The following is a 19324-nucleotide window of genomic DNA, read 5'->3' as shown; positions in this document are numbered from 1 at the left end:
CTTGAGTTGAAGAGCTCAGGGACAGCACCCAGGCCCAGAGTTCAAGGCTCACAACCCACAAAAAATAGCCAAAAAGGGGCCGGGAGTTTGGCCTAGGTAGAGTGCTTGCTTAGCATGCACAAAGACCCAGGTTCGATTCCTCGGTACCCCACATACATGGCAAAAAGCTGGAAGTGGTGCTGAGACTCAAGTGGTAGAGTGCTAGCCTTGAGAAAGTCCAAGGACAGTGCTCAAGTCCTGAGCTCAAGCCCAGGACTGGCAAAAAAAAAAAAAAAAAAAAAGCCAAAAACCAAAAAACACTTATGAGCAACAGATGGGAGAGAAAAACTGGAAGAGAATGAAAGAAGAATTAACATTGTCCAAAAAGAAATATGCTAATTACCTGACTAAATGTACTAATTACCTGACTTATGAAATAGTAACCCTCTGTATATCACCTTTATAATGAAAATTTAAAAAAAAAAAATTAGGGCTGGCAATGTGGCTTAGTCTACATTAAGCTTGCCTAGTATGCATGAAGTCCTAGGTTAGAGGTCTCAGTCGAACATAAGCAGGAAAATGCCAGGAGTAGAGCTGTGGTCAAGTGGTAGAATGATAGATAGCCTTAAGCAAAAGAAGCTCAGGGACAGCATTCAGGCCCAAAGTTCAAGCCCCACAACTGATGCATACAAAAAGTTTAAAAAAGGGGCCGGGAGTTTGGCCTGGTGGTTAAAGTGCTTGCCTAGCATGCATGAAGACCCGGGTTCGATTCCTCGGTACCACATACATAGAAAAAAGCCGGAAGTGGTGCTGAGGCTCAAGTGGTAGAGCTCTAGCCTTGAGAAAGTCCAAGGACAGTGCTCAGGCCCTGAGCTTAAGCCCAGGACTGGCAAAAAAAAAAAAAAAAAAAAAAAAAAAAAAAGTTTAAAAAGAAACAAACTATCCAACTTGTAGGCAAGGATGGAAAAACTGGGAGATTGTGAAGGAAAGCGATGACCTTACCAAAAAGAAATAATTCTCATTACCAGACTTATAACATCCCTCTGCACATCACAATAATAACAATAATAATAATAATGTCTTTTTTTCCCAGCCTCTGCTCTACTGGATGGCTTGGGTTCTGTACACACTGGTCATCTTGGAAAGGAAGAAATTGACAAAGAAGGATTTAAGACTGCAGGCTAGGCCATGTCTCAGGCCAGGGCCAGGCACTAACCCCGGGGCTAGGAGGTATTGACTGATCCCTTTCTCAGCACTGGTAACCTTTGACCTTGCAGTGGGTTGGCCACCAAAAAGATAGAAGGCTGGCTGGACTGGGAGGGTTTGGGAAAGTAATCCTTTTGTGACAAGGCTGCCATGAATAACTGGAGGGACTATGATTGATGATGGGGGGGGAGGCTGAAAAAACCCAGTGGGTGGCTTGAAGTGAGGTGAAACAGAAGCCCATCCTGGGAGGCTGGGGAAAGCTAAGCCAGCACGGGTACAGGGCAAGTTTAGAAGTGTAAGTGGCCAGGAGCAGATATGCCGATCACAGCCCCAGAACAGGGGGTTTTCCTTTTCCTACTTGGTCTCTTGGACAGTTCAATTGCAAATCTTCATCCCCAAACAGTTAAGATGTATTTGGCACCTCAGTAAATGCCATTACTGTCCTGTTTAGAAAGTGCTCCATAATGGAGGAGGCTCATTGTTATGCATTACTCAGCAGTTTTCAGGGGTACAGTTACCCCAACCCCCACCCCTGTCAATCAAAGGAGACTTGAAGCCTGGGAATGAGATAGCTCCCTACAGGCCTTCAAGGATTCTCTGAGCCTAGCTAGGAAGGCCTTTGTGATGATTATTAAGCCCTAAGCAGGGACCCTTCCCAAATTTGCACCCCCCCCACACACACACACACTTCTTTAGACAGGGTCAATAGTTCCCCTGGGGTAGTGGCTTAAGAAGTGCAAATACCCTGGTGAAAATAAGGAAAGCCTACAGACCAAATCAAGACCAGGTGAGAATGTCATCCTTCCTATTTCTCCCTGCCTGAACTGATAACAAATAGCTTCTGGTCTGCAGAGGCAGGTTCACAACAAAGAAAAAGAAGGAGGTAGAATGCACCTATCTTGGCAATCATGTAGCCCTGAGTTCAAATTTCAATACGTAAGACATCAGCACAACAAGCTTAAGGCCTGGTAGTAAACCCCAGTATCAGGAGGGAAAAAAAGTCTGAGGGAGGTCCTCCCCAGGCCACTGTGTACGGACGGTAGAGACTCTAATAGCGCCAGCACCACGCAAGATGGTGAAAATGGGAAGTGGGGCTTGGCTCAAGGGTAGGGCAGTAAGCCTTAAGCTGAAGAGCTCAGGGACAGCACACCCAGACCAAGTTCAAGCCCCATGACCCACAAAAAACAACAACAAAAAAAGAGCTCAGTGAGGTTGGGACTTTACACAGTTTATACCCTGGACACAATGCTTATCAAAGGGGCTAGCTCAAAATAGTTGCTCAGGAAACACTTGTTGAATAAGAATGTATTTGTTAAGGCTCAATAATAGCTTCTTAAAATGAAGGCCTCAGAAGCAAAGTTTCTCTTGATGTTTTTTGGGGCCCCTTGTCTTTTCTCCTTTATTCTCCCATAGAATTACAACAACCATAGAAATCAGAATTCCTCCAGCTGGGGACATCAATCAGAGATAGAGCACTCTGCTAGCATGTGTGAGTCCTTTGCTTTTAAGCTCAGCACCACAGAAAGATGAAGGGGAAGGAGAGGGAAGAGGAAAAGACGGAAGGAGGAGGAGAGATAGAGGAGTAAGGAGAAGAGAAAGAAAGAAGCCGAAGCAACATCTACTGCTACTGCTACCAGAGCAAGGATTCTTTTTTCCCAAGGTAGACTATAGAGATCAAACTCTTTTCCATAATGCTATCTAGAGCCTGAAAAATACTCTACCCTCCTCAATGTGTAATAGCTAATCAAATCATAAAGAAATTAAGACCTTCATTCCAGAGGTACCCTACCCTATGACAAAGAGGAAGAACTGTTTCAAAGGAGGAGCCAGGAAGAGTAGACAGGCAGGGCTTGCTGCCTACCCCCACTCACCCACCCAGTCCACTTCCACGAGGTCATAGCATTTTTTTTGTCCAATTGTATTTCCACATGGCTGTCGATACTTTATAGAACCTAAGTAGAAAAATGGGTCGTTCACCCTGGCACCTTAGGTCTTCATTCTGAAGGCTCCAGTGTCACATAAAGTTACTATTAAATGAATGTCTAATCCTTTTCTCCTTTCTTTTTTTTTATTGTAGTTAATAGAAGGGTTACATTATATTCATCAGATAGAAGGTGCGTAACTTCACAAACATTGATACCCTTTCTCATGACATGGTCCCCATTTCCCTCCCACCCTCCCCACCCCCCCCACCCCTGCTTATCTTGATTTCCCTCCTTTTCTCCTTTCTATGGATAAGTTATTTCAACACACATAAAAACTAGAACCTTTTAGAGGGACACTTTGAACTTCTCTACCTATTTCTCTTTCTTCCCTACCAAATATCTGATGTAATTGGTTCTAAGTGGTAAAGACTGAAGATGTTCCTTTGCTGGGGAATCATTTACAGTTTATAGTTTTCGGTAAGGGGACTGACCCCTCTCTTTTCCCTGCAAACCACATGCCTGATGTTCTGTCTGACTTTCATGTCAGCAGTGGGCCGTGCTCATCTTCTAGCTGCCCTGTGTGACTGACCTCAGCTCAGTCACCCCTTCCCAGGGGCTTGGCAGTGCACAGTACCCCTAAAGGGCAAGTTGGATGCCGGCTCTGGTTTAGAAATGGCAAAGAGGTCTTTGGCAGAATTAGAGAAGAATTGGCATAGATCAGCCAATACTCTGGAACTCTGAGTTTTGGTAGTACCAGGGTTTGAACTTAGGATGTCATGTTTGTTAGGCTTTTTACTGTTTGAACCGTCTCTGGTCATTTTGGTTGACCACTTTTTGTCCAAGCTGGCCCAAACCATAATCCTCTTGTTTATGCTGTACAGAGTAGTTAAAATGACAGCAAGAGCCACCATGTCCAGTTTTTGGTTGAGATGGGAGTCTGAGGAACTTTTTGTCAATGCTGGCTGGAACTGAGATCCTCTTGATCTCTACCCAAGTAGGCAAGATGACAATTACCAGCAACCACACCCATATAAATGGGTTCATAAATGCTTTTTCTTGAGCAGGTAGCTTCTTACAGGTATCAGGCCTGCTTATCTCCGACTTGGAATTCAAGATGTCCCCTTCACCATCTGCCTCTGAATTCCCAAATCTGAATTGGGACTCTGTTTTGTTCTACACAGTCCTCTATGCCTACCCCTACCAAAGCCACAGTCTCCTACTTATTGTTAATTTACCCACAAAACAAAAATAGAACGCACTTCATAGATCGTTTGGAAGATTAATATGAGACAATAATTCACAGTCAAGAATCAGTTAAAGAAAAAAAAAAAGGCTGGATGCCAGTGGCTCATGCCTACAATCCTAGCCACTCAGGGGGATGAGATCTGAGGATCATGATTCGGAGCCAGCCTGGGCAGAAAAGTCAGTGAAATTCATCTCTAGTAAACTACACAGAAAAAGCAGGAAGTGATACTGTGGCTCAAGTGGTAGAGGAAAGTCTGTGGGACTCTTATCTTCAATTAAATCTCAAAAAACAAGAAGTAGAGCTGTTGCTCAATTGGTAGAGTGCTAACAGAAAAAAGCTCTAGGACAGTGCCCAGGTTTTGAGTTCAAGCCCCCAGGATCAGCACAAAAAAAGACAGGAGAGAAATTAGTAAAAGCTTGGCACCAGTGGTCCATGCTTCATACCTATAATCTTACATTAGTCAGGAGGCAGAGATCTAAGGATCTTTTTGTTCAAAGATATCCTGGCAGAAAAATCCAAAGACTATCTCCAATTATCTAACAAAAAATTTGGACCAGAGGTATGATTCAAGTGGTAGAGTATCAAATGAGTGCACAGAGCACTGAGTTCAAACCCTGGAACAGGCTAATTAACTAATTAAATAGTAAAAATAGGTAATCACCGTTTTTCTGGTAGCTATGAGTCCTCATTCATTATCCATTATCCAGCTTTAACAATTACTAACTTGGGCCGGGAGTTTGGCCTAGTGGTTAAAGTGCTTGCCTAGCATGCACAAAGACCCGGGTTCGATTCCTCGGTACCACATACATAGAAAAAAGCCGGAAGTGGTGCTGAGGCTCAAGTGGTAGAGCTCTAGCCTTGAGAAAGTCCAAGGACAGTGCTCAGGCCCTGAGCTCAAGCCCAGGACTGGCAAAAAAAAAAAAACAACAACAATTACTAACTTATGGGTAGTCTCATTTCTTTATACCTCCAATCAAAATATCACAAAATCTCAAAATATTATTATGTTGGGTATGGTGGCATAGGGCTGTGACACCAGAACTCAGGATGGTAAGGCAGGAAAATCTTTAGATCTTTAGTTCAAAATCAGTCTGGGGGCTGGGAGCATGGCCTAGTGGTAGAGTGCTTGCAAAGCATGCAGGAAGCCCTAGGTTCGATTCTGTGGTATCACATACACAGAAAAAGCCAGAAATGGCACTGTGGCTCAAGTGGCAGAGTACTATCCTTGTGCAAAAAGTGTCCAAGGACAGTACTCAGGTTCTGAGTTCAAGCCCCAGGACTGGAAAAACGAACAACAACAACAACAAAAACAAACAAACAAAAACCAGTCTAGGCCACATCGCAAGGTTTTCTTTCTAAATAATTAAAAATAAGAAGTAAAGCAGTGGCTTAAACAGGTAATTCTAGCTACTTGAAAGGCAAAGATTGAATCAAAGTTTGAGGCCAGCCCAGGTAAAAATATTTTTCTTTTTTTTCTTTTTTGACCAGTCCTGGGGCTTGAACTCAAGGCCTGAGCACTGTCCTTGGACATCATTTTGTGCAGGGTCAGTGCTCTGCCACCTGCACCACAGCTCCACTTCCAGCTTTTTCTGAGTATGTGGTATTGAGGGCTTCATGCATGTTGGCAAACACACTACCACTAGGCTATGCTCCTTACCCTAAAAACATTTCTTTATGACTATCTTAACCAGTGTATGCTGGGCACAGTGGTAAGTCCCTGTTATCATAGCTACGGACTAAGCACAACAGCAGGGTGCAGTGATGTGTGTCTGTCATCCCTAGAGGGGATGATGAGGGGGTAGAAGAATCACAGCCTTGGCAAGCCTGGGTATATAAAGAGACCTACCCCAAAAATAACAAAGGCAAAATTGGGCTAGAGGTAAGGTTCCACTGGCTACATTGCTTGGTCCTGAATCAATCAAAATCAATCAGTCAATCAATCAATCTATCTTAATATTGTCAAATATCTAGTCAGTATTCTAATTTTCAATACCCTTGTGAATTTTTAAATTTTTATTGTATTATTACTTTTGTTAGTTGTGGCAATATCCTTGAGCTTTTTTGCTCAAGGCCAGTACTCTACCACTTTGAGCCACAGTAACACTTCTGGTTTTGTTGTGGTAAATTTGGACATAAGAGTCTCATGGAGGCCGGGAGTTTGGCTTAGTGGTTAAAGTGCTTGCCTAGCATGCATGAAGACCCGGGTTCGATTCCTTGGTAACACATACATAGAAAAAAGCCAGAAGTGGTGCTGAGGCTCAAGTGGTAGAGCTCTAGCCTTGAGAAAACCCAAGGACAGTGCTCAGGCCCTGAGCTCAAGCCCAGGACTGGCAAAAAAAAAAAAAAAAAAAAAGAGTCTCATGGAGGGGGAGGGAAATGGGGACCAAGACATGTGAAAGGGTATCAATGTATGTGAATTAATGCACCTTCTGTCTGGCAAATATCATGTAACCCTTTTACTAATTACAATAAAAAAATGCAAAAAAAAAAAAAAGAGTCTCATGGAGACTTTCTTGCTTGAGCTGGCTTTGAATATGATCCTCAGGGCTCGGCCTCCTGAGAGCTAGGATTAGAGGTGTGAGCCACTAGCTAGCATCCAGATTGTCTAGTAAACTTCATGTTTAATAATTTGAATATAGGGCTGGGAGTTTGGCCTAGTGGTTCAAGTGCTTGCCTAGCATGCATGAAGACCCGGGTTCGATTCCTTGGTACCACATACATAGAAAAAAGCCGGAAGTGGTACTGAGGCTCAAGTGGTAGAGCTCTAGCCTTGAGAAAATCCAAGGACAGTGCTCAGGCCCTGAGCTCAAGCCCAGGACTGGCAAAAAAAAAATAATAAATAAATAAATAATTTGAATATAGGGCTGAAAGTGTGGCCTAGTGGTAGAGTGCTTGCCTAGTATGCATGAAGCCCTGGATTCTATTCCTCAGTACCACATAGGCAGAGAAAACCAGAAGTGGTGCTGTGTCTCAAGTGGTAGAGCCCTAACCTTGAGAAAGCTCAAGAATAGTGCCCAGGCCCTGTTCAAGCCCCAGGCCTGGCAAAACAAAAAACAAATAATTTGACTATAAACAGAGGGCTGGGGACATGGCTCAGGTAGTAGAGCATTTGCCTACCATATCTGAGGTCCTGAGTTTAATTCCCTAGCAACACATACATACATACACACACACACACACACACACACACACACACGCACACACACACGCTACAAACAGAGGCAGAACACTATGATTGATGTGCTTTGTTTATGTGTTGAAACTAGAGCTTGAATTTAGGGCCTTTCACTCTTGCTTAGCTTTTGTGTGTATGCCAGTCCTAGGGTTTGAGCTCCGGGACTGGGGGCTGTCCCTGAGCTTTTTTGCTGAAGGCTAGCACTCTACCATTTGAGTTCCAGCTCCACTTCTGGCATTTTTGGATAGTGGTTCAAAGTCAGCCCAGGCAGCAATGCCCATGAGACTCTCATCTCCAGTTAACTACAAAATGCTAGAAGCAGCCGGGCACATGGCTCATGCCTGGAATCCTAGCTATTCAGGAGGCTGAGATCTGAGGATCATGGTTCAAAGCCAGCCTGGGGTACAAAAGAACCTGAGACTCTCAACCCTAATTAACCACCACGAAACAGGAAATGGTGCTGTGGTTCAAGGGGTAGGGTGGTAACCTTGAGCTGAAGAGCTCAGAGACAGTGCCCAGGCCCAGGGGTAGGGCGGTAGCCTTGAGTGAAGAGCTCAGGGACAGTGCCCATGTCCAGAGTTCAAGCCCCATGACCCAACAAAAAAAAAAAAAGTAAGAAATGGAGCTGTGCCTCAAGTGGTAGAATACTAGCTAGCTCAAAAGTTCAAGGCCCAGGACTGACAAACCGCCCCCCTCAACATTTTGTAATCAGGCTGGTGCCACCATGCTTGCTACTTGGTGGAGGCAGAAAAGGTTTTCTTTTTTTTTTTTTAGTCGGTAATGGGGCTTGAATTCTGGGCCTGGGCACTGTCCCTGAGCTCTTCAGCTCAAGGCTAGCACTCTACTGCTTGAGCAACAGCACCACTTCCAGTTTTCTAGTGGTTAACTGGATATAAGAATCTCATGGAGGGACCGGGAGTTTGGCCTAGTGGTTAAAGTGCTTGCCTAGCATGCATAAAGACCCGGGTTCGATTCCTTGGTACCACATACATAGAAAAAGCCGGAAGTGGTGCTGAGGCTCAAGTGGTAGAGCTCTAGCCTTGAGAAAGTCCAAGGACAGTGCTCAGGCCCTGAGCTCAAGCCCAGGACTGGCAAAAAAAAAAAAAAAAAAGAATCTCATGGACTTTCATGTCCATGCTAGCTTTGAACCATGATCCTTAGATCTCAGCCTCCTGAACAGCCATGAACACAGACACCCAGCAAGGTAGGAGTGTTGAAAGCCAGTCCAGATAAAGATAGTAGAATTTTCTTTTTTTAAAAAACTCAAAAAATAAAGTAAAAATAAAGAGCTGGCTCAATTAGTAGAGCATAAGTTATAAATAAATAAATGAATAAATAAATAAGTAAATAAATAATTGCAGTTTAGCATGGGGATTCACTTCTATAATCTCATCACAGGGAGAAAAGCAGAAGATGGAAAGTTTAAGGCAAGCCTAGATAGGGAGGTGAGGCTAGCATAGGCAATATAGTGAAACATTGTCTCAAAAGAATCCTACAGAGGGACCAGGAGTTTGGCCTAGTGGTAGAGTGCTTGCCTCCCACCCACGAAGACCTGGGTTCCATTCCTCGGTACCACATACGTAGCAAAAAGCCAGAAGTGGTTCTGTGGCTCAAGTGGTAGAGCTCTAGCCTTGAGAAAATCCAGGGACAGTGCTCAGGGCCTGAGCCCAAGCCCAGGACTGGCAAAAAAAAAAAAAGAATCCCACAGAATCAATAGAAGAGTACTTAACATGTACAAGGACTGGATTTGCTCCCAGCACTTCTAGAACTTCAAAATACAAATCAAAATAAACTTTTACTTAATATATAATAAATGAGTATAGACTTGAAATATATAGCTCCATCAGATTTTTGGTCTGGTTTTTTTTTTTACATTTTTTATTGTTATTGTAAAGGTAATAATATATAAAGGAGTTACATAAGTCAGGCAATGAGTGAATTTCTTTTTTTTTTTTTTTTTTTTTGCCAGTCCTGGGCTTGAGCTCAGGGCCTGAGCGCTGTCCTTGGACTTTCTCAAGGCTAGCACTCTACCACTTGAGCCTCAGCACCATTTCCAGCTTTTGTCTATGTATGTGGTACCAAGGAATTGAACCCGGGTCTTCGTGTATGCTAGGCAAGCACTTTAACCACTAGGCCAAACTCCCGGCCCCGAGTGAATTTCTTTTTGAACAATGTCACCCCTCTTTCCCTCTCTATGTTTTTCCCTCCTGTGGAAGTCCCCTCCCAAAAGTTGTTTTTGTGTCGGTGGGGCTTGAACTCTGGGCCTGGGTGCTGTCCCTGAGCTCATGGCTACTGCCCTATCCCCTGAGCAACAATACCACTTCCCCCACTCGAAAGTGGTAGAGTTCATTTTCTACAGTGTCTAGTGATAAGCACTGCTACATTTGTTCACTCTTTGTTCCACCATTTCTATGCCTCCCCCATTCTTCTAAAACTGATAAGCAAACAAGATGAAAAGGGGAAAAAACCCCAAATCCCCAAAACCAGCAACAACCAGGCTGTGGTGGCTCATGCTTGTACTCCTAGCTACTCAGGGGGCTGAGAAATGAGGATTGTGGTTCAAAGCTAGCCCAGGCATGGAAGTTTGTGAGACCACCAGAAAACCAAAAGTAGAACTGTGGTTCAAGTGCTAGTCCTATCCTTGAGTATTAAAACTAAGAACTCAGTTCAAGGCCCAGGCCTGGAATTCAAGCCCAAGAACTGCCACAAAACAACAAACAGGGGCTGGGAGTTTGGCCTAGTGGTAGAGTGCTTGCCTAGCATGGCCTGGGTTCAATTTCTCAGTACCACATACATAGAAAAAAGCCAGAAATGGTGCTGTGGCTCAAGTGGTAGAACTCTAGCCTTGAGAAAACCCAAGGACAATGGTTAGGCCCTGAGCCCAAGCCCAGGACTGACAAAAAACAAAACAAAAACAAAAACAAAACCTCACAACAGTTGATATTAACAACTAAATTGACAGACCTAAGTACTATAGATGCAAGAAGTAGAGACCCTTTCTTTTTTTTTTTTTTTTTTTTTTTTTGCCAGTGTATAGTAGTCATCCTTTGGTTTAAGGGAATTCTATATCTCAGAGCAAGATTATTCTGCCAGATTTGTGAACCCCTTTACATTGGGTTTAGACCATACAAGTTGGTATAAAGCCTTAGATATCATAGTGTGTGTGTGTGTGTGTGTGTGTGTGTGTGTGCGCACGCGTGCGCGCACGTGTATATTTAAGTGAGTTGTTGTTATCTAACAGCTTGTGGATATAAAGGGATTTTCCCTGAGCTGCTCATAATTCAGCCAGCCACTCATGAATTCATTCAATAAGTGTCTTTGAGATGCCAGAGAGTGGGGATTAAAAGAGGAACAATAGAGACAACATCTCTGTTCTGTAGAAACTAACAAGTCTATTGAATGGAACAGTGGTTTGACAATTACAACTGTTCAAGGGTGATCAATCTCTCACAGTGGGGACTCTAACCTAAGGGGCCCCTAACCTAGTCTAAGGTCACTCCTTAGAGCTTCCTGAAAGAGTTGGGGGGGTTGTTTAAAATTTTAGTTTTAAATTATTGTTATAAGGTGATATATGGGGAGGGGTTACAGTTACATAAGTAATGGGTACAACTTATTTATAGTTTGCCTGTCCTAGCACTTTAACTCTGCGCTTGGGTGCTCTCCCTAAGCCTCTTTGTGCTCAAGACTAGTGCTCTACCACTTGAGCCACACTACCCACTTCTAGTTATTTGAGTAGTTTATTCGAGCTAAAAATTTCATGGACTTTCTGCCTAGTCTGGCTAGGAGCTGCAATCCTCAGATCTCAGCCTCCTGAGTAATTAGGATTACAGGCCTGAGCCACGGTGCCTGCTGTGAGTACATTTCTTTTTTTTTTTTTTGGCCCCTTTCTCTTTCTGGCCCCGCTCGCTCCGGCCCTGCTCGCTCAGGCCCGGCTAGGCCCCCTTTCTGGCTCAGGCCCCGCTCGCTCCGGCCCGCTCGCTCCGGTCCGGCTCGCTCCCGCACGCTCCTGGCCCCCGCACGCTCCTGGCCCCGCTCGCTCCGGCCCTGCCAGCTCTCGCTTGCTCCTGGCTCTGCTCGCTCCGGCCCCGCTCGCTCCGGCCTCGCTGGCTCTGGCTCGGCTTGCTCCCGCACGCTCCGGCCACCACTCGGTTGGGCTCTGTTCACTTCAGCTCAGCTCGCTTCTTTCGCTCTCTGTCGCCGTCTTGTCTCGTCTCTGCCACTTTTCCGGTTTGGTTGTGTCTCGTCTCTGCCACTTCCGGCTTGGTTGTGTATGTGGGATACCGAGGAATCGAACCCGGGTCTTTGTGCTAGGCAAGCACTTTAACCGCTAGGCCAAACTCCCGGGCCCGTGAGTACATTTCTTTTTGGACAATTACCCCTTCTCTCATTCTCTCCCAATTTTTCCCTTATGAACCCCCACACAAATTGTATTGTTCATTTTCAGCGAAGAGGTGACTTTTAAGACAAAACCCAAATGCAAAAAATTATAAAGAAAGCCTGTGAGTTACATCTGGGTTTTGTGGCTTAATCCAGGAATCCCAGCTGCACAGGTGGCAATGGGAGGATAAAGGTAAGAGTAAGAAAGAAGAGAGGAGGGGACAGGAGAGGGGAGGAGGGCAGTTTATCATGTTATATCAATCTGGGACATCTTTCTAAAGGAATGTAAGTCTTCACGCAAATAAGATTATTAGCACAGTCATGTTTACAGGAGCACTATTCATAATAATCAAACTATGGATTCAGCCCAAGTGTCCATAAATGGTTGAAAGAATTTTAAAAAATGTGATAATTATAGAAATTCCCTTCTTGAATACTTGTTAAACATGTCATTTGAAGTACGATGTAAAAATTAATGTTAATAAATTCTTTAATAAAAAAATGTGATAAAACCAGATGCAGCCTATAATCCTACTCAGGAGGCTGAGATCTGAAGATTACGGTTCAAAGCCAGCCCGGGCACTAAAGACCGTGAGACTCTTACCTCAAGGGACAGGGTGGTAGCCTTGAGCTCAAGAGCTCAGCGACAGGGCCCAGGCTGAGTTCAAGTCTCATGACCCACTAAAAAAAAAAAAAAGTTCCCTTTCATCCCATAATCCCAAGTATATCTATTCAGGGCATCTTGATTCTACTTTTCCCCTTTGGGGTTACTCTTTTCTTCTTCTTCTTCTTTTTTTTTTTGCCAGTCCTGGGCTTGAGCTCGGGGCCTGAGCACTGTCCTTGGGCTTTCTCAAGGCTAGAGCTCTACCACTTGAGCCTCAGCACCACTTCCGGCTTTTTCCTATGTATGTGGTACCGAGGAATCGAACCCGGGTCTTCGTGCATGCTAGACAAGCACTCTACCACTAGGCCAAACTCCCGGCCCATGGGGTTACCCTTTTCTAATGTCTACCCCTCTTTATTGAGTAGGTTGACGGTGTGAGCTTATTTGACTTTGGCTAGGTCTACCCTTCAGTGGTTTCTGACTACATAGGGTAGGCTCGCTCCCAAAGCTGACATGTCAGTGGCAGAGGAAGAGAAAAAATTCAATTCTTTCCAACTGGGGGCTCTGTCGGGAAAGCTCAGCCGTGGGCGGCTTGCGGCCACACCGCTACCACACGACGAACCAGAAAGGATCTGACGAGACCTGTGGCTCCCGAAATGTCCTAGTCCTGCCACTGGAGAGCTGTGTGACCTTGGACAAGTCCCTTCCTCCTCTGGAACGTGGCGAGAGATCGAGGGGCTTCCTCCAGAGAATGGCACAAGCGATGGCCAAGCAATACGAACATCTGCCTTTAGACCTTGACTGCTCCTTCCGGGACACGCGCAGCGGGTATCAGAAGCGGGGACTCCAGGGTCCAGGCGCGGGAGCCACCGGGAGCCCGCGCCCGAGTTCTCGCGAGATCTCTCCCCTGCGCTTCCCGGCGTCATTCCCTCGGTGTCCGTGGCTGCGACGGCGACGGAGCGTAGGATACACACAGGGGCGGCCCGTATCCCTCCGCGTCCCTGGGCCCAGCCCTCCGTCTGCGGCCCGCCAATCCCCGCGCTTCCCGACCTGCCCCTCGGCCGGGGCCCTCCCCACGTTCCGGCAGCCCCACCCCGGCGGCGCCGCCCGCCCGCCCGCCCGCGCGTCCCTCGGTCCACCTGCGTTAGGCAGGAAAGCAGGCAGTTCCTCCGGTTGTCTGACCGGCCGGCCCCTACCGAGCCCGAGACGCGAGTTCTCGGTTCCCGGCGGAGGGATAGCAGCGCCCGGGGAGGCGGCGCTGAGTTTGCGAGGAAGAGTCAGCTACGGCGGCGGCGGCTGGGGCGGCTGGGGCTGCTGGGGCGGCCGCGGCGGCAGCGCATAAAGGGTCCGCCGCCGAGTGATGCGGTGATCGCTGCGGCAGCCCCAGAAGCTGAGTGGGCCCCGGCCCTCAGCCCGTCCCGCCGGGCCCGCGCTCCACTACATCCCGTCTCCTCCGGCTGACCGGCGACCGCCCAGGCGGCCTCAGGCCTCCTGGTCCCTTCCCCGTCCCTCCCCCGTCCCCGTCCCAGCCCCGGGGGCCGCCGCCTCCCACCATGGCTCTGAAGAGAATCCACAAGGTAAGCGGCCGGAGGTCGGCTGCGGGAGGGCCGCGGGGCAGGCCTGGGCATAGGCTTTGGCCTGCACTTCCCGCCGTCGTCTCCGCCGGGCTCGCGGCCTCTGGTTCTCGCTGCTGGCGCTGGCCCCGCGGGGCGGCCTTCACACCCCACTCCCAGTGATGGCGCCCGCGGAGGCCCGGGCGCGCGGCCCGCGCTTAGGCCGGAGGAGCTCCAGCCCTCTCTGCGTTCCTCCTGCCTGCCTTTCCCAGGCCGCGTGGTACGGGGACCCAGAACCTTCCTCCAGCCCGGTAGTGCTGCGCTCCAGGGCCATTGTCCAGGCGTTGGAGGGTGGGGGCCGGAGTATCAGGCGGCTCCACCAACAGAGGTCGAAAGGGCTCATCACCCCATCTCTGCCCCCCCACCACCCCGGGCGCATTCTCACCCCCCCCCCCCTCCATTAGGGCACAGCCGCCTGAGCTTCTGGCCCCTGTCTGTGGACAGACAGCTCCGTTTTGCCCCGATCCACAACTGTTTTGAGTTCACGTCCTTTAGTTACTTAGTCCACCTTACTTGTCCAGAAAGTGTTACAGTTAGGAAGTTCAGAAGGGAGAAAATGTGACTGAGGAGGAGGACAGTGGAAGGAGAAATGTTTTTATTTCTTGAGATTGCCATATGTAGTCAGAAACTAGCTCTTATGTTTTGCAGGCTTGGAAAACTAATGGGAAAGCTGTTAGATCGACAAGGATAGACGCCAATCAGTTGAGAAACTGAACATTGAAAATACTGGAAAAACTAGGTTCCTGTCACAGAATAGTTATAACACTGAAATTAGCTGCTAGGTCTTCAGAGGGACCTTTTTAACTTAGAAAAAGTTTTACTGATTTTTGGGGCTAGGAAGAAAATCTTTGCTCTTTAAAATAAAAGGTTATTTATTGATAGAGAGGTTTTCTTAATACCATGTCAGGAATATTAAAATTGAGGTTCCCCCCAATACTGTAACCTTCTTAGCATCACTACCATTTATTGGAAATGGGAATACCACTGATGATTTTTGCTTGGGGTTTCATATGGCTACTCCGGCTAGCTACATAAAACCTTAGGTACCTAGAGGTGTAGATCCTAAGCTTATTAATCCTAAAGATTGGGGTGAAAATTCAAGGGAAAGAACCAGTTTGCACTTTTTCTTAAACCATATTGGATTGTGAATTATTTGACCTTTTATGAACATCTTAGCTCTGCTTGGTCCTCATTTCATTCTACATCAAACACCTTTAGTGTGGAATTAATTTTATTCCTTATTATAAATTAGCTCCTTACCAACTTCATTTGACTTCAATCTCTTACAAATGAAAAGGGCAGACTTTTCTTTTTTTCCCCTTTTTTTGAACTCAGGGCCTTGTGCTTGCTATATAGGCTTGCCTGCAATCCTAGCTACTCAGGAAGCTGAAGCCTGAGAATTATGGTTTGAAACCAGCCCCCAGACAGTGAAGTCTGGTAGACTTTTTTCTTTTGTTTGGTTGTGGAGCTTGACTTGAACTCATCACCTGGACATTGTTCCTGTGCTCCTCTGCTCAAAGCTAGAGCTCTACTTCTTGGGCCACAGCTCCACTTTTTTTTTTTTTTTAAATGTATGTAATTAATGAAAGAGTTTCACACACTTTCCTTGTCTGGGCTGGCTTCTCACTGTCATACTCAGATCTGGCCTTTTGAGTAGCTTGGCTTATAGAGCCAGCCACCAATGCTATCAATGACAAGCCTATCTTGAATCTTTTTTTCTGCCAGTCCTGAGGCCTGAACTCAGGGCCTGGGCACTGTCCTTAGGCTTTTTCAGGGTACCAAGGACTTCACGCATGGGGTATCCAGGGCTTCATGCATGCTGAACAAGCACTCTACCACTAGCCCACACTCCTGGTCCCTAACATTTTTTTTTTTTTTTTTTGGCCAGTCCTGGGCTTGGGCTCAAGGCTTAACCACTGTCTGTGGGTTTTCTCAGTGCCACAGCACCACTTCAGCTTTTTTCTATGTATGTGGTACTGAGGAATTGAACCTGGGTCTTTGTGCTTGCAAGGCAAGCACTATACCACTAGGCCAAACTCCCAGCCCCTATCTTGAACTTTTAAAACTTGTATTACCCTCCTACCTATGATTTATAATTTTAGAGTCTTCCACATGATGGCTTGATATCTGAGATTGCCAGAGATAGAAAATAGAAATTGTTTTTGGTATACCAGCCAAATGATAATGCGAGGAAAAAAAAGAGGCCAATTTTTCCAAACATTTTGTTTGTTTCTTTCTCCCTCCCTCCCTCCCTCCCCCCCTCTCTCTTTTTCTTTCTTTGCCAGTCCTGGGCCTTGAACTCAGGGCCTGGGCACTGCTCTTGGGCTTTCTCAAGGCTCGAGCTCCACCACTTGGGCCACAGCACCATTTCGGGCTTTTTTTCTATGTATATGGTATTGAGGAATCGAACCCCATGGTCTTTGTGCATGCTAGGCCACGCTCTATCACTAGGCTAAACTCTCAGCCCATCTGATTTCTTTTCTTTTTTTTTTTTTGGTCAGTTGTGGGGCCTGAACTCAGAGCCTGAATGTTGTTCTTGAGCTTTTTGCTTAAAGCTAGTGCTCTGCCACTTTGAGCCACAGAGCTACTTCTGGTTTTCTGATGGTTAAATGGTGATAAGAGTCTCACTTTTTCCTGCCTAGGCTGACTTTGAACAGCTGTCCTCAGATCTCAGCCTCCTGAGCAGCTAGAATTATATGCTTGAGCTACGAGTTCCTGGCTTTGATACCCATTTTAAGTTGATGGCAGTCTGCTTTATTCTCAGCTCAATGTATAAGAATCCCTAGAAGACTTTCTTACATAATTGATCTTGGTTTGAAACTCTTCTCATTCTCTGAAAAAGTAATTTTACTTAAATACCTTTGCATCTGAGTTCTAATAATTTTTGTAATGAAACAGCTCTAAAAAGCATTTGGCATAGCTCATTGCTAGTGGCTGATGCCTGTAATCAAGGGGGATGATATCTGAGGAGCATGGTTCGAAACCAGCCTGGGCAGGAAAGACCATTAGACTCTTACCTCCAATTAACCTCTGAAAAGTTGGAAATGGAGCTGTGGTTCAAGTGATAGAATGTTAACCTTGAGCAAAAAAGTTCAGGACAAGGCCCAAGGTCCTAGGCCCTGAGTTCAAGTCCTAAGAACAACGAGAAAAAAATTTAACATTGAGGCATTTTAGGAATTCAATTTTTATTTCTTTGGCAGAGATACTATTTGTGTCTGAATTTGGCAGTCGTTTTATTTTTGTAGTGCTGGGGATTAAACCTTAGGACTTTATACATGTTAAGAAAGTAAGTGCTCTACTACTAATCTGCACTCTGTCCCTAAATTTGGTAGCATTTTAAATGCCATGTATTTTTTTGGGAAAAGGCTTTTTATGGGCTTTTTATTTTTTTTTATTGTTTATTTATTTATTTATCTTTTGCCAGTCCTGGGCCTTGAGCTCAGGGTCTGAGCACTGTCCTTGGGCTTGAGCCACAGCACCACTTCTGGCTTTTTTCTATGCATGTGGTACCGAGGAATTGAACCCAGGTCTTCGTGCATGCTAGGCAAGCACTCTACCACTAGGCCAAACTCCCAGCCATGGGCTTTTTATTTTGATAGACTTTTTTTTTTTTTTTTTTTTTGCCAGTCCTGGGGCTTGAACTTGGACTGGGCATTGTCCTTGGGCTTTCTCAAGGCTCTATCATTTGAACCACAGCACCATTTCCAGCATTTTCTGTGTATGTGGTACCGAGGAATGAACCCAGGACATCCCGCATGCTAAGCAAGTACTCTACTACTAGGCCACATTCCTGGCCCTTGACAGGCATCTTAAGGTGTTCTGACCTATGCTTTAAGCAGCAAAGTGTATTAACGAGGACTATTATGAATGTATAATATAGTGATATTCAGTGTTCTGGCAGGATTGTGAGCCTCTGTGGTTTTTGTTGTTTTAGTATTTATACAAAATGGCCTTAACCTGCTGTTTTGAGCTTTTAAACTGACTTTATTGGTCTTGTTTTGATTTTGATCCTTTTGAGTATCTGCTACTAGCAGCATCACCCCCAACCCTTTTCCAGTTAGCTGTCTTTCATCTGTTGTGGGCTACGAAACCATATCACAGAGCTTATTTTTTTTTTTTTTTTTTTTTTTTTGCCAGTCCTGGGCTTGAGCTCAGGGCCTGAGCACTGTCCTTGGATTTTTCTCAAGGCTAGAACTCTACCACTTGAGCCTCAGTACCACTTCTGGCTTTTTCTAAGTATGTGGTACCAAGGAATCGAACCCGGGTCTTCGTGCATGCTAGGCAAGCACTTTAACCACTAGGCCAAACTCCCGGCCCATCACAGAGCTTATTAAAATTGTGTCTGAAATAAGATCCAGTAGGCTCTGAGTGAAGATTTCTTATGTTCTGTAGACTGTAGACTCTGGCTCATCAGAGAAATTTTTTACTTCTTTATGTACTGCTACACATTCAGGTGCTACAATATTGAAATTATTACTAGGAAAGGCAAAGTTTAACTATTTGTGGTGTCCATGTCCTGGGCTTGAATTTGGGGCTTTTTTTAAGCTCGAAGTTACTACTCTACCACTTGAACCACAGCTCTATTTCCTTCTTTTTAGTGGTTAATTGGAGATAAGAGCCTTAACAGACTTTATAGGGCTGGTTTTGGACCACAATCCATAGATCTCAGCTTCCTGTATAGTTAGAGTTACAAATGTGAGCCACTAGCACCCAGCTACTTTGATTCTTTAAGTAGTCGAAGACTGATCAAAGTTAGATTACTAAAAGCTTTTTTTTTTTTTTTTTTTTTTTTTTTTTTGCCAGTCCTAGGGCTTGAACTCAGGGCTTGATTACTGTCCTTGGAGTTTCTCAAGGCTGTAGCACTACCACTTGAGCCACAGCACCACTTCTGGCTTTTTCTATTTATGTGGTACTGAGGAATTGAACCTGGGTCTTCTGCATGCTAGGCGAGTACTTTACCACTAGGCCAAACCCAGTGGCCCCTACTAAAAACTTTTTTTTGTGTGTGTCCCAGTCCTGGGGCTTGAACTCAGAGCCTGAGGACTGTCCTTGGCTTTCCTCAAGGCAAGTGCTTTACCACTTGCCACAGCACCACTTCCGGCTTTTTTTTGCCAGTCCTGGGCTTGAGCTCAGGGCCTGAGCACTGTCCTTGGACTTTTCTCAAGGCTAAAGCTCTACCACTTGAGCCTCAGCACCATT

The 19324-nt window shown here is 45.7% G+C and overlaps 1 protein-coding gene across 2 annotated transcripts in view; it reads left to right on the top strand.

Moving 5' to 3' along the window:
• The first annotated feature begins 13632 nt into the window (after positions 1–13632).
• Ube2d2 (ubiquitin conjugating enzyme E2 D2) overlaps positions 13633–19324 on the top strand; it is a 45375-nt gene continuing 39683 nt past the window's right edge. The window contains exon 1 of one of the 2 annotated variants that reach the window (XM_090331414.1): positions 13633–14089. In XM_090331414.1, coding sequence (XP_090187540.1) covers positions 14066–14089 — 24 coding nt within the window. In that variant the 5' untranslated portion in view covers positions 13633–14065. The remainder of the gene's footprint in view (positions 14090–19324) is intronic. The other variant, XM_090331416.1, reaches the window with a different exon arrangement.

This window comes from Megascapheus bottae, chromosome 4, assembly GCF_031878675.1.
Source record: "Megascapheus bottae isolate mThoBot1 chromosome 4, mThoBot2.hap1, whole genome shotgun sequence".
NCBI lineage: Eukaryota > Metazoa > Chordata > Mammalia > Rodentia > Geomyidae > Megascapheus > Megascapheus bottae.
This window is presented reverse-complemented; position numbering and strand designations above follow the sequence as displayed.